Source organism: Rhinolophus sinicus, linkage group LG02, assembly GCF_036562045.2.
Source record: "Rhinolophus sinicus isolate RSC01 linkage group LG02, ASM3656204v1, whole genome shotgun sequence".
Taxonomy (NCBI): Eukaryota; Metazoa; Chordata; class Mammalia; order Chiroptera; family Rhinolophidae; genus Rhinolophus; species Rhinolophus sinicus.
This window is the reverse complement of record NC_133752.1, coordinates 34,669,030-34,687,456: the sequence shown is the minus strand read 5'-3', so window position 1 is coordinate 34,687,456 and position 18,427 is coordinate 34,669,030. Positions and strand designations below refer to the sequence as shown.

Here is an 18,427-nt window from a genome sequence, read left to right as displayed (position 1 = left end):
TAACATCTAAACTGGTGTTTGACCAAACAACTGATACCGTAGCCTAGCCAAGTTGACATATACAATTAACCATGACACTTACCATCATCTTAGCAGAGGTGGGCAGCTCTGAACAACTATAATTTATTCACACACTTTTCGGGCTATCCAACAACCACTTTGAAACATGCTGGTTAATAGATTTGTAAAGCAACTATAACCTAGTGGTTCTAGTACTCCAAAATCTCCCAAAATATCCCACCCATTTAGAGCCTGAGGATGTGTTCATTTTATGGTAACAGATATAGTTTTGGTTATGTATATAATGTAAACTCTTGGCCATTGAAAAGTAGGTATTGCTTATAGTGTTAAGACATGCTGAGTTATAAAGCAATGACTATCTTCCCATTTCATGTGAGTGCCTTTTGTGTTAACATCTCTTACTCAGTGCACTGCTAGTAAACTAGATAATTGTTCCTTAAAGATATTCACATCCCAATCCCCGGATCTGTGAGTGTTACCTTATAAGGCACATGAGACTTTGTCCGGGGCCCTGTATCAGAATACTTCCTCTTTCACAAAACAAATGTTCTGTGGTGATTATCAGTGGTTAGTGACACAGGAGTCTAGTTTATAACTAATATCCTCTCCTTAAAGACACATGTTTCTAATTTGATTTACTCCTGCATGATTGCACTGCCAGCAGCTACCCTATTAACACCCACGCTTGTACTTCTCCATGTCAGTAATCCTTGTCACCTTTTCTAATGAATATTCGTTCTCTTTCTACCTTGTAATTTTGTAGTCATGAACCTGAATGTTATCTTGAATCCAATTCTTCCCTTCAGAGCCTACGCTGTCAATCACGAAGTCCTGTTAACTTTTTTAAATGTCTGACATCTCTGTCCTTTCTTGTTTATTTTCCCTGCCATCACTCTAACGTAGACCATCAATTATCTCCTTCCTTCTGAAAAATTCCCCTAGCAGGTTTTTCTAACATGTTTCACTTTTCTTTCCAATCCCAAAGGCATCTTAAGCTCTCTCCAGTCACTTTATTGCCCAAAGAACGGCCTAGATTTTCCTCCTTGCCTTAGTTCATTTTTATTACCAAAATTATGTAATATTTTTAAAGACTAAATCCAGACTACAAGAAGTCCAAAAAAATGCACCCTACCAATGAAATCAAGCATCCTTGCCTGCTAGGTTGATTTATTGCTTTTTGTGCACATTCCTTGGATATCCATTTGAGACCCACACAAAGGCCAGTGGATGGCTTTCTACCTGTAAGGCATGGCCACTCCAGCTCATCTGGTTTCCACACTTTTGTTGTTCCTGATTTCCTGCCTCTTTCTAGGCTCTTTCCTTGTTTCGTTCTAGGTTTTTGGTTCCTTTGCTGTCAAGATTCAGCCTAGATAAAGTTGGTAAATTTCAAAATGATTTTTCAAAAGAACAGAGAGGAACAGAATATGATCACATTTTTATAGACATGAAATCACTAGAGATTTCTTATTTTAACCTGAGGTTAACCACAGATTGACTGGGCTGGTTAATCACAGAGCAGCTCCACTCTTCATTACTTTATCACTGTCTGGATTTGACAGTGGAAAGTGGGTAATAAAAAAAAGTGTGAGATTCAATGCTATAGATTTCATTTTAATGCTGTAGATTTAAATTTAATTGCTGTCAATTCTGATTGCTGATAAGAACTGCATAGCTCCCTTTTCTTCCTCACATTACCTCCAGACATGGACCTCCAGCTCCCAGGCTGTTCACTGTGGCCTCGTGGCCTGCTTCAGTCTGCATGTTGCCATATTACTCCCTGGTTATTCCTGGCCCACAGCGCTGGATAAGAAGGCATTTCACATCATGTCCTCAAATACTCCTTCTCTGGGATCAGACCGTCTTGAACCAACCTGCCATTTACATGTTCTGCGGCTCTGCTATTACTCATTCCGACATGAGCTGCCTAAAGTCCCTGCCTCTCAACCCCATTTATTAGCCATCCCATTTCCTTCCCTTTCTCTTCCTTTTCCCCCTTTTCTTCTCTTCTTATTATGACTGCTGCAAATTTTGTGGTAGATTCTATCTACTAGGGTATTCAGTGAACAATGAACTCTTTCTGGATTCAACGTTACATGTTCCACTCATTTCTCACGCTCCCTGTCGATTCATCAGTCACACATTTACATATCCAGAACATCAGTCTTCCACAAGTTTATTTTTATAGTTTTACGAAACTCACAAAAGACAGAATTTTCACGCAAATTAAAAAGATATAGGTCATTAAAAGGGACTTATATTACCTAAGAACAACGGAGTAAGGGTTCAGTTCACTTTCATCCCACATTTTTCCTATGGTTTTGCCTATGCCTGATAGGAAGGGAAATAAACAAGACAGCATCAAGGTCCCAGGGCTGTTCTTTCTACCTCCAGGGTGGTTGCCAGGGAGCACTCTGACCAGGCCTAGTCTGGATGTTATCTTGGTAGGCCCCAAATACACACAGCCTTGGAAACCACCATCTTGGACTTTGACAGCTTCCTCCTCCAGACCCACCCCTTTTCTGCCTCATCCTGAGGAGGAATCCGGAGAATTGGACTCAGAGCCTCCCTAACTGTGTGGAAGAAAGGACAGAAGGCCTCCACTTGTGAAAATGCCTGGCCATATTGCAATGGGAAACCAATTCTAAACTCCCTCTCCAAAAGGGAAAAGGGGCCTCTGGTTTGCTTAAAATGCAGTTGATTCTCATCATTCACAGTACTTATGTTCTATAAAATCACTGAATAAGAGAATACTGAACCATTGCTCCCAGGAGAAATACAGCGTTACGTTCCTGCAAGCCTCTCCTCACATTTTTGTCAATCGATCAATACATAACCTTGTTTTATGTGTGTTTCTGTTTAAAGAAACATTACGTAATATATACTTTTGATTCATTACCATTGAACTCAACACCAATAACGTTATAATTCATGCCTGAATGAAGCTTATCTAATACACTGTCTCCATAAAGCACGTCACAGCCTTCCCATGCTTAGGGACACTAAACATCACTTCAGCCCTGTGCCACAGGGCCACTTTAAACAACGAAATTTCCAACAAAAGCACAAAAATGTGAAAAATGTGTCTCTACATAGGCCACCAGAAGGACACTTGTTTACAGTATGAGAGCTAAAGGGAGAAGGCAGAGTGTTGCCTTGTTTGGCCTCAGCTGGGAATGTGCACTTCAGGTGACAAACTTTTCATTGCTTTGCACATGTTCACAAAGGACAGGAGAAGTGCCACAAGTTTTGATTCGGGGGGTACAAAAATTTTCATCAGTAGGCAAATTTGCAAATACGGAATCCCTGAATAATGAGGATCCTCTGTACTTATTTGTATGGAAAGATTCATTTAACCTAGGTTTTAATATCTGGTTGAATAGCTGTTTTATCCTCATTTAATGGCTGAGAAAAGGAGACACAGAAAGTTCAAGTAGCTTGTCCAAATCACGCTGTTAGCTGGAGGTTGGATTCCATTCATGCAGTCTGGTTCCAAAGCCCTAATATTTAAGCACTAACTACACAACATTGCCTCTCAAAAGAAATAAATATTAAGTTTTAAAATTTTAGGGTTTAAAATAATAAACGGCGTTATGTTGAATTTTATTAAGATGAAACAGGATTCATTGGAATATAATGCTGATTAGGCATTTAACCATTTAACTAAAACATTTGAAAAAAAGAATATCTGGTATGAAGTTTCTTGAGATAACAGGGGACATAAAAATGAATACAAGTTTTACTTCTTTTCTTAAATATTCAAGAAAATGTTTTAGTAACAAGAATGGATTAATGAGGTAAATACAAATACAAAACTGAGGTTAATACTGATGTGTATATCTACGTAGTTCCTACTCTTCTGTAATATGGAAGACAAAAAAACTCCAGCAAAGGGCTTTGAGGGAGCATAGGTTCCCTTTTGCATGTAATTTATATTGTCAAGTTTTAGAAATATGATAACCTTGGCAGTATGTTTTGTTTCTTCTTAAACAGAAATTCTAAGTAGGATTACTGTATACTATGCGTTCCCCCTGTCACAGAGCAATCAGATTCATAAACCCAGCAATGTTCTGCTTTATAGATCCACAGAAATACTAACATTTCATCCAACTCCCAATCCTATGAGGAAAGGAATGAAGATCATTACCTTTCTTCAACCTTTGCAAATATCATCCTGACGCCTTTAATTAGCGTCTGACAAACATCCAGGGAAATTACCTTAAAACCATCTGTGGCATACCCTCTAGTTCAGAAGACTAACAGAAGTCATGTAATTCTGAACCCAGCCCTCTATTCTAAAAACAAATAAAGTGAAGTCCAGGGAAATGAAGGAACTTTCTCAAATGCCACAGATTTAGTGGCTGAGCTGGGATTAGAATGCATATATCCTGACTTTGTATCTTCTGTTTATTGTGTGCTTCGTTATTTTGTCCTAAAATGGCCATCTGGTCATTCTACTTTGAATGGATAAATATTTATGATTCTAGATAGTGATTTATGAGAACGAATACATTACATGGTCATGTGTGTACAGTTTGCATACTCATCTTACTTTAAAATTTTTTTTAAGCTGTAATTCTAACCTTGCATATATTCTCATTTTATTATTCTGGGGAACTAGGTTAATCTTTTGAAAGCTTTGGTTTGATTACTTTATCTAATCATTAGCCATCCTCTATAGGGATTACCTTGAACTGTTAGAAATGGCTCAGCACAAACAAATATGTGGCTCAATTTCTTTATTGTGGGCCAACTCATCTGTGTATTTTTATTTGAAAAACTAATCAATGTGTATTTTCCTTGAAAAATTTCTCCCAGACATTTCATTCTGTTCTTCTGAAATTACCATTTGACAGACATTGGCCAAAACAACTGAAAACTGAAAATTTATTTTATCCAGAAAAAAAGTCAATAGCAAATTGGCTAGACCTTACTGTGAAGTATGGCTTCTTTATTTACACCTTGGGAATAAAAACAGATGTAATGAATCTTGATTAATTAAATGAAAATTGCCATGAATTGAAGCAGATGTACACTGCAGATTAAGCACATTCTTAAAGATTTTTTTAATATCTTCTTGAGGAATCTATTATTTTAATCAAATAAGGAAGATTATAAACTGTAAAATAAATGCCATGAGTTTAAGAAAATAACTAAATGATGTATGAGCTAACAAATGATGTATGACTAATAAGATTTCTGCTCCTGATTAGGATGTACAACATTATAAGAGTCTATTGTTTTCATTGTGACAACAAGAACAAGCAAGATTATCTTCAAAATCACAGTTTATTTATTTTTTAACCCAGAAGAAATAGGTGATAAAAAAAAGAAAAAAAAAACACCCAAATGAACTAAATTACAGAAAGGGACAAGTCTTTGACAAGACAGAAAAAATTCATGATTTCCTTCATCCCTTATAGGACAAGACAGAACTCACTAGAGATGAGGAGTAAAGACAAACCAACTAAACATTTAGCAAGCTTTTAAGCGGTATATTTAGGCTAGTGTGATGGATAAAAATCACAAAGCGCCCCAGTTACAAAGTAGGTCTGTATCACCCACAAACTCCCTTTGGTAGGCTGTCATAAGTGCACAGAACTAGCATACCAATGGCTGAGGGGGACAGGAAAGCTGAGAGAGATCCTTAAAAAGCATTCTGAGGCATCCTTAAGGGCCAGCTCCTGGCTGCTAAAGAGTGGGAGTGGGAAAGGATTGCTGAGACACCCATTAAAACTTTTACCATAGGGAGAGCTGTGGCATAGGGTTCTCAGTGCAGAGAGGCATAAATGTAGAAGAAATGCCACCAGCTATTGGGATGGGAAGGGCTCTGCCTTAACTGAGTGTACTACACAGGCTGCACAAAATCTGAGAGAGATATTCTTATGTGAATAAATCTGGAGGCAGGACTGGAGAGTAGAAAGAACCATTCAGTGACCCAAAAGCTGGCAGTCAGTCTGTAGAGCAACAGAGATTTCCTGAGTCTTACCAGGGCTCAATCCCAAACTGTGCTGTTGATAGTTATGATCCTGCCCTCAAAATATCTGAGGCCAGTGGTTAACTGAATGTAAGTAAAGACAGCAAAATAACCAAGCTCAGCTCATCTACAGATTAACTTGACTCAGCTCCTGAGTGTAGTTGTCTAATTAAAGAAAGAGTATGCCTTTGCTGGGGGTAAATATTATTTACTTCAGTTCTTTAATATGATGCTCAACATACAATAAAAAATTACAGGAAACATGAAGAAGGAATAAAAGGTCATTCACGATCCAGAAGAGGGGCAGTCAAATAGAAGCAGCAACAGAAATGCTCCAAATGTTGAAGTTATGAAGTAGGGACATTAAAATAACTATGATTAACATGTTATAGAATCTATTGTAAAAGTTGGGCAACGTGTGTAAAAAGATGGAAATTTCATCAAAGCAATGGAAATTATAATAAAAACAAAATAAAATCCCAGAAATATACAATATCAGAATTTAAATACAAGATGGTTTTAATTATAGAAACAACATAGAAGAGAACGAATCAGTAAAGTTAAAGACAGTCAAATAAATTATTCAAACTGAAAAATACAGGAAAACTTCAGAATCTAAATAAAGCCATAGAAAAAAATAAACTCTGCTCATCTATATACTACTTGTATTCAGGTCTGATCCAAGCTCTGTAAAATAATATTAAATGATATAACATATAGGTTTTTGAATTCCCTAAGGAGAGGTGAGAGAGAATGAGGCAGAAAAATATTTGAAGAAATAATGGCAACTCCCAAGCAAAACAAATACAAAAAATATTATACCTAAACACACCATAGTTAAACAGCTGAAAATCAAAAGTTAAGAGAAAACCTTAAAAGCTGTTGGGGAGGGAAGAAGGGAGGGTGTATCGTGGAAAGCACATTCCATACAGGGAAACAATTGTAAGAATGACATCTGACTTCTCATCAGAAATTGAGGCCAGAAGAAAATGGCATACAAGAGTATAAACTAGATGAGTCCATTTACATGAAATCCAAGAACACATAAAACTAATGTATGTTGACAAAATTAGAAAGCAGTTGCCTCTGAAGTGGGAATTGACTAGAACAGACGGATCATGAAGGAATTTGCTGTGGTGATAAAGCTTTCTTTAGCTTGTTTAGGGTGGTGGTTACATGGATATAAACAATTGTCAAAAGTCATCAAACACAAGATTAGTGCATTTTTAAGTGTAAATTACACTTCTATAATTTTTTGAAAAGCCAATAGAAAGATAAATATATTTAAGTAAAAACATTAGTGATCATGTGCTCTCGAGTTAAATTAAGTGCTGAAGAATAGGGACAGCATGTAATTCTCCTGAGTCACAGGCACATTATTTGATCGACACTCATTCTCTGACAATGAATCAGTGGTTGGGATAGGAGCTAGTCTCCCCAGAAAGCTTTTTTTAAGATAAAGGACGTCCTCATCTTATGTTGTTACAAGCATGCCTGTTCCAAATACAAAGGGATTCATTGCTATCTCAAATTCTCGTAATAACCAAATCAAGGTTAAAATACAAAACATGCAATCGTATAAAATGTACAACACTTAAACATCCAAACTAGTTCTTAGCATAATCATACTTTGTTGAGATGAATACATATATATGAATATATGTATATATATATATATATATATATAAATACAATATTATATGCTCATACCAAGTATATTTAATTTGATATTCTGCAAAAATAATACCAGAGATCATGATTTAATTAACATTAGAATAACTAATATAGCTCCTGTGAATCATTTCAAATTCTTTGAAAGGTTAACTCTGTCATATTAAAAAAAAAAAACCTTAAATTAGAAATTTTCTACTTACTGATCACGTACATTAGCAGGCTGAGCATTTCTTACTTAATGAACATGAGTAGGTAAAATAACCCCATTCAAGACAATGAAAAGATTTGCTGTAAATGACCATTTGGGCAGGTTTGAAACTGATTCACTTTATAAAAGTCTAACCATTTATGGGGTCAAGCTCTCAGGATGGTAGGTACTTTGGAAAAATGAAAATGATTAGAGATCATAAGGTTGGGGCAAAGATGGTTTAGGACAAGGATACTTCAAACTATTTGATGCAGAGAAAGGGAAGGAAACTAATAATTATTGAATGTTATTGTTCCAAACACCTTGCCGGGCACTTTTTATATGTTAAATCATTTAATTATTTCAATAGCCTTACAAATTTGGATGAGAAGCCTCGGTGCAGATAACCATTAGCTGGCTGGAGTTCACGTAGTGAATACATGGCAGAGCCTACTGACTCTAAGCCTGTGCTTTTGTACCTGCCATTCTGTATTTCCCAAAGGATATGAAGAGACAGGGATTTAGAAGGAATACATTTCACTTAGCAGACACAATAAGTGTCTAACCAAGAAAGCATCATTAGAGGTTCTTGCCTTAGGAAGTAAAGAATACTCTGTCATTAGAGATATGCTAGCAGTACTTAGATCATCTCTCATAAGACTCTAGGAATTTAATTCGTTTACTGGATAGGAAACGGGAACGTTATTCTCCAAAGCTCTTTCATGTCATTCTAGTAGTTTAATGGCTTTTAAGCGACCACTAAAAATGAAGAAATGGGAAATAAAGAAGCCAACCTTCAAACCTGTGGTCCCGGTTAGTATCAGCGGTATAATCTTAAATTAGCAGAACTTCCTTTTATGTCAGAAAACACATTGAAAGCATCAAGACTGTTAAGAAATATACCCTGAAAAACATCACCACTTGTCACAGTCCTTTTTACTCTTTTTGGTGTGCAAAAGTAGTGAGATTCGTAATGAAGTGGTTGTTTTTAATGTTATACTAACTTAATCTTGATGAATTTACGGATAGAGGAAGTTGGTGAGGTTAAAAGGTAAAAGTATTCCTATAATAATTAAACACTTATTGAAGGAAAATAACATTTTTTTACTATTAATAGAAGAGCAATGTATAGGAACAGTGCATAAAACACTGATTGGCAGATAACGACTTTTTTTTTTTGTATATTGTACAGTGTGACAAAGAGAGATGACTAAGGGCATGTAAAAATCAGATATTGTCATGCAAATATTTTTCTTATTAACTTTATTTAATTACAGTAGACAGTTATAGTTTATAATGCAGTTTAATGAAAATGAAACAGAAAATTACATCTTAATACATTTTAAAGAAAATACATCATTTTCATTATGAAAATTGGTACCTGCCTTAGACAATTTCAGTTTTCATAAGCCTATCTTCATAAAATATTTGATAATTTTGACCCACTGCACATCATGTAAGAAGGAACCAATGCATTTATCATTAAGATATGACCATAAATTTACCTACAGCCATTTATTTCTAATATATTTTGAAAGGTAAAATATTTCCCTACAGTAAGTTCTTGATGTGTACTGAGAGTTTTTGTTTGTTTTTTGTTTTCTATTAAAACATATCAACCAACAAACTAAATTTATTCAACCCTGAAACACCCAAGTGAATTGAAAGCTCAAGGTTTAATTTCCTTTATTTTTGTCTGCAAAATAGCAAAGAGGTAAGGCTAGATTCAGTTTGCAAAAACACAGGGTGGCTGTTTTCATTGCTTTAAAATTTTGCTGAAACAGAATTGACTTTTGCTTTGAGGTCTTTGTTTCTGTTGCTGTAAGCCTTCACATTGCTTATTTCTGCTGATGCCACAGCTATTAAAGGAAGCTTGTGTGTCATTTCTATAACACATTTTTTTCCATCTAGGTGTGAAAGTGTAGAAGAATTAACAAATCATCATTCATCAGTGTGTGGTGTGTGTGTGTGTGTGTGTGTGTGTGTGGTCATTGGGATAGCAGTTTATATTTATCATTTTGTAATTATGTATAATTAATATCTGTCTTCTAATTGATAACTAATAAGTAACTATGAAATTCAAACTCCAAAACATTGATATAAATGCTGTAAAATAGAAATGGAAATCTCCAAACTGGAGATATTTATAAAAGTACTTACCTGTATTTTCTGTTGCTTTTTGAAAGAAAAATCTCACACAGAAATGTAGTATAATCCGTCCAGGAATTTCATGTTCATTTCAGTTTCAGAAGGAAGCAAACTAGGCACGGCAGTAGAAAACACAGAAAGGTTTTACAGGCGAGCTTATTTAATTTTGTTATTTAGTGTTTGGCTAATGTCAAAGTACATTCAAAGGGAATTTATAATATTTTTGTTTTGTTTTGTTTACATTTAAGAGATTGCTGTGTCTTTAAACTTACCCCGCAAGTAAAAGTAGGCATTAATGCTAATAGAATATTAGTTTATATATATTTTAAGATGGGAAATAGGGACAGATTGCTAAAACCATTTCTTCTTTTTCCTTTTAATTAAAGTTTATTGGGGTGACAACTGTTAGTAAAGTTACACATTAGTAACTTAGTAAAGTTACAGGTGTACAATTCTGTAATACAGTATCTATATCTCACATTATGTGTTCACCACCCAGAATCAGTTCTCCTTCTATCACCATATATTTGACCCTGTTTACCCTCTTCTAGAACCCCCTTACCCTCTGGTAACCACTAAACTATTGTCTATGTCTGTGAGTTTTTATGTCTTCATTTGTTTGTCTTGTTCTTTTGTTGTTTTCAGTTTTTTATACCACATATCTGTGAAATCATATGGTTCTTTACTTTTTCTGTCTTACTTATTTCGCTTAGCATTATAATCTCAAGATCCGTCCATGTTGCCACAAATGGTACTACGTATTTCATCTTTTCTTATGGCAGAATAGTATTCCATGGTGTATGTATACCACAACTTCTTTATCCACTAATGTATTAAAGGACATTTTGGTTGTTTCCATGTCTTGGCCACCGTAAATAAAGCTGTAATGAACATTGGATCACATATGTCTTTATGGATAAATGTTTTCAGATTTTTTTGAGTAGATACCCAGGAGAGGGATTGCTGGGTCATATGGTAATTCTATTCTTAATTTTTTGAGGAACCTCCACACTGCCTTCCATATCGGCTGCACCAATCTGCATTCCCACCAACAGTGTATGAGGGTTCCTTTTTCTCCACAGCCTCTCCAACACTTGGTACTATTTGTCTTGTTGATGATAGCCATTCTGACTGGGGTGAGGTGATATCTCATTGTGGTTTTTATTTGCATTTCTCTGATGATTAGTGATGTTGAGCATTTTTTCATATGTCTATTGGCCATTTATATGTCCTCTTTGGAGAAATATCTCTTCAGGGTCCTCTGCTCTTTTTTTTAATTGGATTGTTTGTTTGTTTTTGTTGTCGTTGAGTTGTATGAGTTCCTTATATATTTTAGATATTAGCCGCTTATCAGAGGCATTGTTTGCAAAAATCTTCTCCCATCCAGTTGGTTCCCTCTTTATTTCGTCGATGGTTTCTTTTGCCATGCAGAAGCTTTTTAGTTTGATATAGTCCCATTCATTTATTTTAGCTTTTACTTCTCTTGTCTTTGTAGTCAAATTCATAAAATGCTCTTTGAACCCCAGGTCCATAAGTTTAGTACCTATGTTTTCTTCTATGCAGTTTATTGTTTCAGGTCTTAGGTTTAGGTCTTTGATCGATTTGGAATTAATTTTGGTACATGGTGACAGATAGCAGTCTAGTTTCATTCTTTTGCATGTGGCTTTCCAATTCTCCCAGCACCATTTATTGAAGAGGCTGTCTTTTCTCCATTGTATGTTTTTTGCTTTGTCAAAAATTTTCTGTCCATATTTATGTGGGTTTATTTCTGGGTTCTCAATTCTATTCCATTGGTCTGTGTATCTGTTTTTCTGCCAGTACCACACTGGTTTGATTATTGTTGCCCTGTAGTACAAGCTGAAGTCAAGGAGTGTGATACCTCCAGCATTGTTCTTTTTTCTTAGATTGCTTTGGCTATTCAAGGTCTTTTGTGGTTCCATACAAATCTGATGATGTTTTGTCCTATTTCTTTAAAAAATGCCATTGGGATTTTGATGGGGATTGTATTAAATCTGTATATTGCTTTGGGTAATACAGCCATTTTAACTATGTTGATTCTTCCAATCCATGGACATGGAATGTTTTTCATTTCTTTGTGTCTTCTTCAATTTGTTTTAAAAATGTCTTATAGTTTTCAGTGTATAGGTCTTTCACATTCTTGGTTAAGTTCATTCCTAGGTATTCTTTTTGTTGCTATTGCAAAAGGAATTCTTTTACTTTTTTATTTGTTTTTCTGATATTTCATTGTTAGTATATAGGAATGCAATGGACTTTTGTACATTGATTTTGTAGCTAGCAACTTTACTGTATTCATTTATTGTTTCTAATAACTTTTTTGTGGATTCTTTAGGGTTTTCTATATATAGCATCATGTCATCTGCAAAGAGTGACAATTTAACTTCTTCATTCCCAATTTGGATGCCTGTTGTTTCTTTCTCTTGCCTGATTGCTCTGTCTTGGACTTCCAATACTATGTTGAAAAGCAGAGGTGATAGGGGACAGCCCTGTCGTGTTCCTGAACGTAGAGCAAAGGGCTTCAGTTTTTCACGGTTAATTATGATAGTAGCTGAGAATTTTTCGTATATGACTTTATTATGTTAAGACATTTTTCTTCTGTACACATTTATTAAATGTTATAATTATGAATGGATGTTGTATCTTGTCAAATGCTTTTTCTGCATCTATTGATATAATCATATGATTTTTGTCCTTTATTTTGTTTATGTGGTGTATCACATTGATGGATTTGCGTATGTTGAACCACGCTTGTGCCCCTCGGATGAACCCCACTTGGTCGTGATGAATAATCTTTTTAGTACATTGTTGCTAAAACCATTTCTTGTATGCAAAATCACACTAAAAGTCTGTTGTGTTTTGTGGGAATTATTTTAGGAGTAGATTATGTTCAATCCTTTCTTATAGGATTGTAGATATGATAAAAACATACTACATTCTATTACTTCTTATGCTTACAGATACTCATTTCAAAGAACTTCCAACTCTTCTGCACTGTGCAGCAAAATTTGGCTTGAAGAACTTGGCTGTTTATTTGCTTCAATGTTCAGGAGCAACCTGGGCATCTAAGATGAAAAATTTGGAGGGCTCTGATCCAGCACATATTGCTGAAAGGCATGGTCACAAAGAACTCAAGAGAATCTTTGAAGACTTTTCAGTAAGTGATTTTTCCCCCCATTTTTTCTCTAAAATTATTTTTATAAAATGATTGTGTGTGTGTGTGTGTGTGTGTGCACGTGCACGTATGTGTGCACCCACATTGCTCTTTTGAAAATGATGCTACAGTATTGTCTGTCGGTCCTGGGTCATTCATTGTCTTAAAAAACATTTTGCAGGATTAGTCAACTTGTTTCAGTATTGCCATACGCCAGCTCTGAGTCTACACTCCCACACCTAAATAACCTGTTTTGAAACTTATCCGGTCTTTCTGGCTTCTAAATAGCCTGTCCCATACAGGAGAGGATTTGGTGAGAAGAAAATAAAAAGTTATTACCTTACTCTTTTGTTCAAAAGTCTAAGATACTATTAGGCACATAAAATGATATCAATAATTATTAGGTTAAAGGCATAAATTTTGATGATCATTCAAAAAGTCTACCTAACAAAAAGTCAATTCATGTTGCTAAAATTTGTTTCTCATATGTGATATTTTTCTTTCTGTGTGAAGTCCCAGTTCCTTATTATATAAGTTGAACCTCCAAATCTGAGAAAACTCTTTGAAGGATACTAGTTTTATAAGAATGCAACCAAGGGAAGATTTTGAAGGAGAGGATACTACCTTAATGCATAAAACACACTTTGTGTTTCCTTAATTAACTTTAGAAAAGCTATAATTTTCTGTTTGTAACAAAGGTATGCACATTTTGTTAAAAAAAAAAAATGAATAGTTCCGATACTCTTAGGAAAATATAAATAGGAAAATGATTGTGTTGGTGATTGGTGAATATGTCAAAATTTGCCCTTGGGTTCTCAGAAGATAAACAATTGTATTACCCATGAACAGTTAGTATAGAATATTGAAACACTATAAATAGGTTCTGGTTATTTTAGCTTTAGTCTGATAGATTAAGTCAATGTAATATTGGACTTCTGAAAATTATTTGTGATTTCTAGAAAGTAAACTATCAACCAATGTAACCTTCCCCCCCACTTTTAATAAATAGCATGATAATTATCAGAAGAGCACAGATACCATCCACTATCTGGAATTATAATAAGATATCTTTTGCCTGTGTTTAAAATAAATACAGAGCATGATGCTTTGTAATAAAATTAATAAATTACTAGTTTTATTTTATGTCTTTCAAATTTGGAATAAGCATTATTTTTATTCCTGCAAAGAATTTAGGTAGGAATTCTTACGTATCTGGTAAGTGCAATCATTTTAGTAATTAGACACTGTATGTCACCATTGATCAGTGCAACATGGTATCTGTCTCAGGTAAGTCAATGCATCAATTCAGTCTTGTGTATTTGTTCATAATACTGTTATTCAGTACATTCTGGGTATCTGTCTCAATTCTCTACAACCCTATTCTTGAATTGTTGACCACTGGGGGACTTATACTAAAATTTTCCCTAAAAGTCTTCAACATCCAGGGTTACTGTCTGAGATCAACTCTGATTTTCAAAGAGTTATCCTTCCACTTCCAGTTCTCCAGTGAGGACTCAGTGTTTAACAGATGCAGCCCCATGCAAACTGCACATGCTCCATAAATAACATAATACTACAGAATAATGACAGTAGATTTGACAGTAATTACCAGTGTAGGATTTGATGGATGGGGGAAATATTTTTTTTCCCTCACATCCTGTGGGTAATTATACTTCTGCTTCTGCAATAATAGCACTGATACAAGTTATTGCTATCATTTTCTTTAGGTGCCAATTCACTCTTATAGTGGCTGCATTCTAATTTTGCAGAGTTATGCTTGATAATTATTCTAAGAAATTTGTTAAATGATTTTATATATCTTCCACCTCTTTGTGAGCTGTTACATTTTGCCAGAATGTGTATAGTAGCCATTGCCATTGTAGGTAGGCTAGATAATTATTTTGTGAATGTTTTGCTGTCTGCAAGGAAATAACAATAGCTGTTGCAAGGGACAGCAGCTTTAGAATGGTATTTTATGGATAATTTTAGGTACAATAATTTTGCAAGCTACCAAAGGCCTTTTGCAAATGTGCGGTTAAGGAAATGGTAACCTGTATTAGGTTGTGACACACATGAAAATATGTTTCCTGTTGGTTTATTCTTCTAATTATCAATTTTATTTAAAGTAAATCCAAAAGTCATATCTTCTTAGTATGCCAGATAATCACATGTTGAAGTATGCCAAATAATCATATACTGAAATTTCGTATTCTAAATTATGGTAGCTATGTCTTTCTAAGGGCATATCTAAACCTGATAGAGAAAAAATGTGCAATCTCATCATTGTTTCTTTAATAACACTTATGTAGCTTTAATGTTATAATTACATTCTGATAAATCTAAGATTATCATATATGCGTGCAAATTTTCCATGAACTATTGTTTCAGAATTGTTGAAAGGAGTAGATATTGTTTCATGTTTGAGGTTTATAATCCACTAATGGACCATACTTCTGTATTGAAGAAATACATATTTGTAAATTAAAACATATTTTGCCCCCAACTGATTTACAGATTTGCTGAATTCTTCCTAATCTCCCATCAGTGAAACATTGTTCATTTTAGGATCTCACAGGGAGTTACAACACAGTGAATTTGATCATTACTGAATAAAGTGGGTAGAAGGAAAAAGCCACTCATGATTTTTTTAAAATACAGGAAAAAAAAAGAGAATCATTAGTAAATATCTATAAATGAACAAGTGCCATCTATACATTCACGTTAACTATGTGAAGAAGGATGAGAAAGAAGAAGGAGCCTCAAATCACATCCTTACATTTCTTTGTTACCTTTTTCCTTTGAGAGGTTAATAACTTATACAGTCTATGAAGAGACCCTCTTCATTGTGAATGAGTAACTTTCGTGTTTTGATAAAGTTATCTAATTAACACCTACATTTCTTTCATGTTTTAGTACTGCTGTAGATAATAATGCCACATATTCCTATAATCCATAAAGTGTTTCAAATAAACTACTCAATTTTCAGTTTCTGACAATGTCCCCCTGGGATCATTAGTATGAAAGGGGGCTAGGCAAAGAGCAAGAGGGTTGGGAACCACAATTTGCTTCACAGAATTCTTGAAGAAATCCCAGACTATTTCAAATAACAAATAGTCATATTGATAATTAATTCAGTCCTATGAAAACTTATCTTTTCAACCATAAACACCTGAAATATTGAAAATGAGCTGGAATGTGGCCACAGATTAAGAAATACTTTGTGATTGAAGATAAAAGTGTACTGCAAAAATTAGAATGCATTTTAAGCAAAATAATATATTTCCTTGTATCATCTTGAGCATGTTACTCCATCTCCATCAGTTTAGAAGACTTAAGAAAATGGTTACTTCCATGTGTAAGTAGACAGAAAAATACATACTTCTTTGTTGGGCCCCTATAGAATTGCAAAATCAACAGATGTTTACTTATCCTAGGAACAATACAGATGGTATCTTTTTTCTCCCACCACAGTGTTCACTCATATAGTTTGGTGTGTATGTTAGGTAAAGAGATCTTAGTCATAAATAATCTTCAATTGAATTCAAGAAATGGAAAACCAGACTTCTATGAACTTTCTCTAGCTGATTTTTTAGAACTTCTGACTAGGAATGTTCCTATTGCTCACGTAGGTGATGGGAATCCTGTGACATCTTGTTCTCTTTGACTTACCCTGACACTCTGTTTGTCTCTGTAGACAGTGGGCTGGTATGTGTGAGTGTGAGTGTGTGTGTGTGTGTGTGTGTGTGTGTGTGTGTGTGTGTGAGAGAGAGAGAGAGACAGAGAGAGAGAAAAAAGAGTGATTGATTCTGTTGTGCTCTACTGTCTGGCTGACAATGACCATGATCTTTTTTTCAAGTGGTCAAAGGTTTGGAAGGAAGATACAGAGGGTAGATGTTGATATGTAGAGGGTAGACGTTGATGTGTTTGTCAATATAAAACAATGACTGACTGATTGGTGTAGAGAACCAATTACTCGGGAGAAAGCTGTATGTTTAGGACAGTGAATATTCACTATTCTTCTTGGCCCTTCATTTCTCTCATTGTTAGCATTGCTCATTTGGTACTTTATATATTATTTTGTTCCATTTTATTTAGTATATATTAGTATATACTAATTGCATCTAAAGGGCAGCATGCCCTGCTTTACCTATGTAGTTTTTCTCCCTTATTAATTCTAGAAGCTGATCATAGGTAGTGGGCTGCCCTCCCTCCCACCATCCAGTGCACAGGACGTGCTCTGCATGTGTTTACTCACTGATGTGGTAGAAAGCAAGTGTCAAATTAAGGACTTACTTGATCTCACTTACCCAATAATATCCTTAACCAGCTCTCATAATTTAAATAAAATAGTTGGTCATATTCTCTCTATATTCAAATTTTTTAAAGTTTAGTTTTAGAGAATTCATAGACAAATAGTCCAACTGCTTTCTTCAGCATATATTTTTAATAGACCGGCTTACAATGAATTTTAGAAGTCTGGCCTTTGTCCAATATTGATGTTCTGTTAGAACTGAAGAAACGGGAATAAGTCACATAACAGCACTTGACTGTATGCATTACAAATTCATGTCTCTGTTATGCTTTTGGAGTTACTTAGCCATCTCTAAAATCCTATTGAATGCCACATAGTGGCAATTACAGATTTTACCCTTCCCCAAGTCCTCAAACCCAGTTTTGATACCCTAACTGCAGCTCTAAACATCCTGTTAAACTCCTTTAATTATCCTTTCTTCTTTGTCAAATTTTCGATTTTCCTTTACGCATTGGGCCTTGGGGTTCAGCCAGGTCTGGATTTGGATCCTGACTTCACCAAATTTACTTCCTCTAGCAACCTCTTTATTTTCTCTCAGCTTCAGTTTCCTTAACTACAAATCGGAAAAATAATTCCTTACAGGGTTTTTAGGACTTGATGAAATAAATGTCAAAGCATTAAATATATAGTGGACCATAATAAATAATATTGCCTTCACCTTATTTTCTTTTGATTTATTGTTATTCATACCAACTTTAGAATTCACCATCAATCATACCGTCTCTTTCCTTTGCATCATTAATCTCTCCCATTAAACTTACTCTTCTCTGAATAAACATGCTCAAATCCATCACACACACACACAACAACAACAACAACAACCCTGCTTTCTCTTAACTCTCTTTTTCAATGCCCAAATTAACTAAAAGGATGGTCTATATTAGCTGTCTCTTCATTTCACTCATTTCTTGCCTCGTAACAATCAAAGCTTTGCATTCAGCC

At 34.9% G+C, this 18,427-nt stretch overlaps 1 protein-coding gene across 1 annotated transcript in view; it reads left to right on the top strand.

Annotated features, from left to right (window-relative positions):
- BANK1 (B cell scaffold protein with ankyrin repeats 1) overlaps positions 1-18,427 on the top strand; it is a 294,826-nt gene that overhangs the window by 109,738 nt on the left and 166,661 nt on the right. Inside the window, exon 7 of the mRNA XM_019738939.2 lies at positions 12,980-13,176. Coding sequence (XP_019594498.2) covers positions 12,980-13,176 — 197 coding nt within the window. The remainder of the gene's footprint in view (positions 1-12,979; positions 13,177-18,427) is intronic.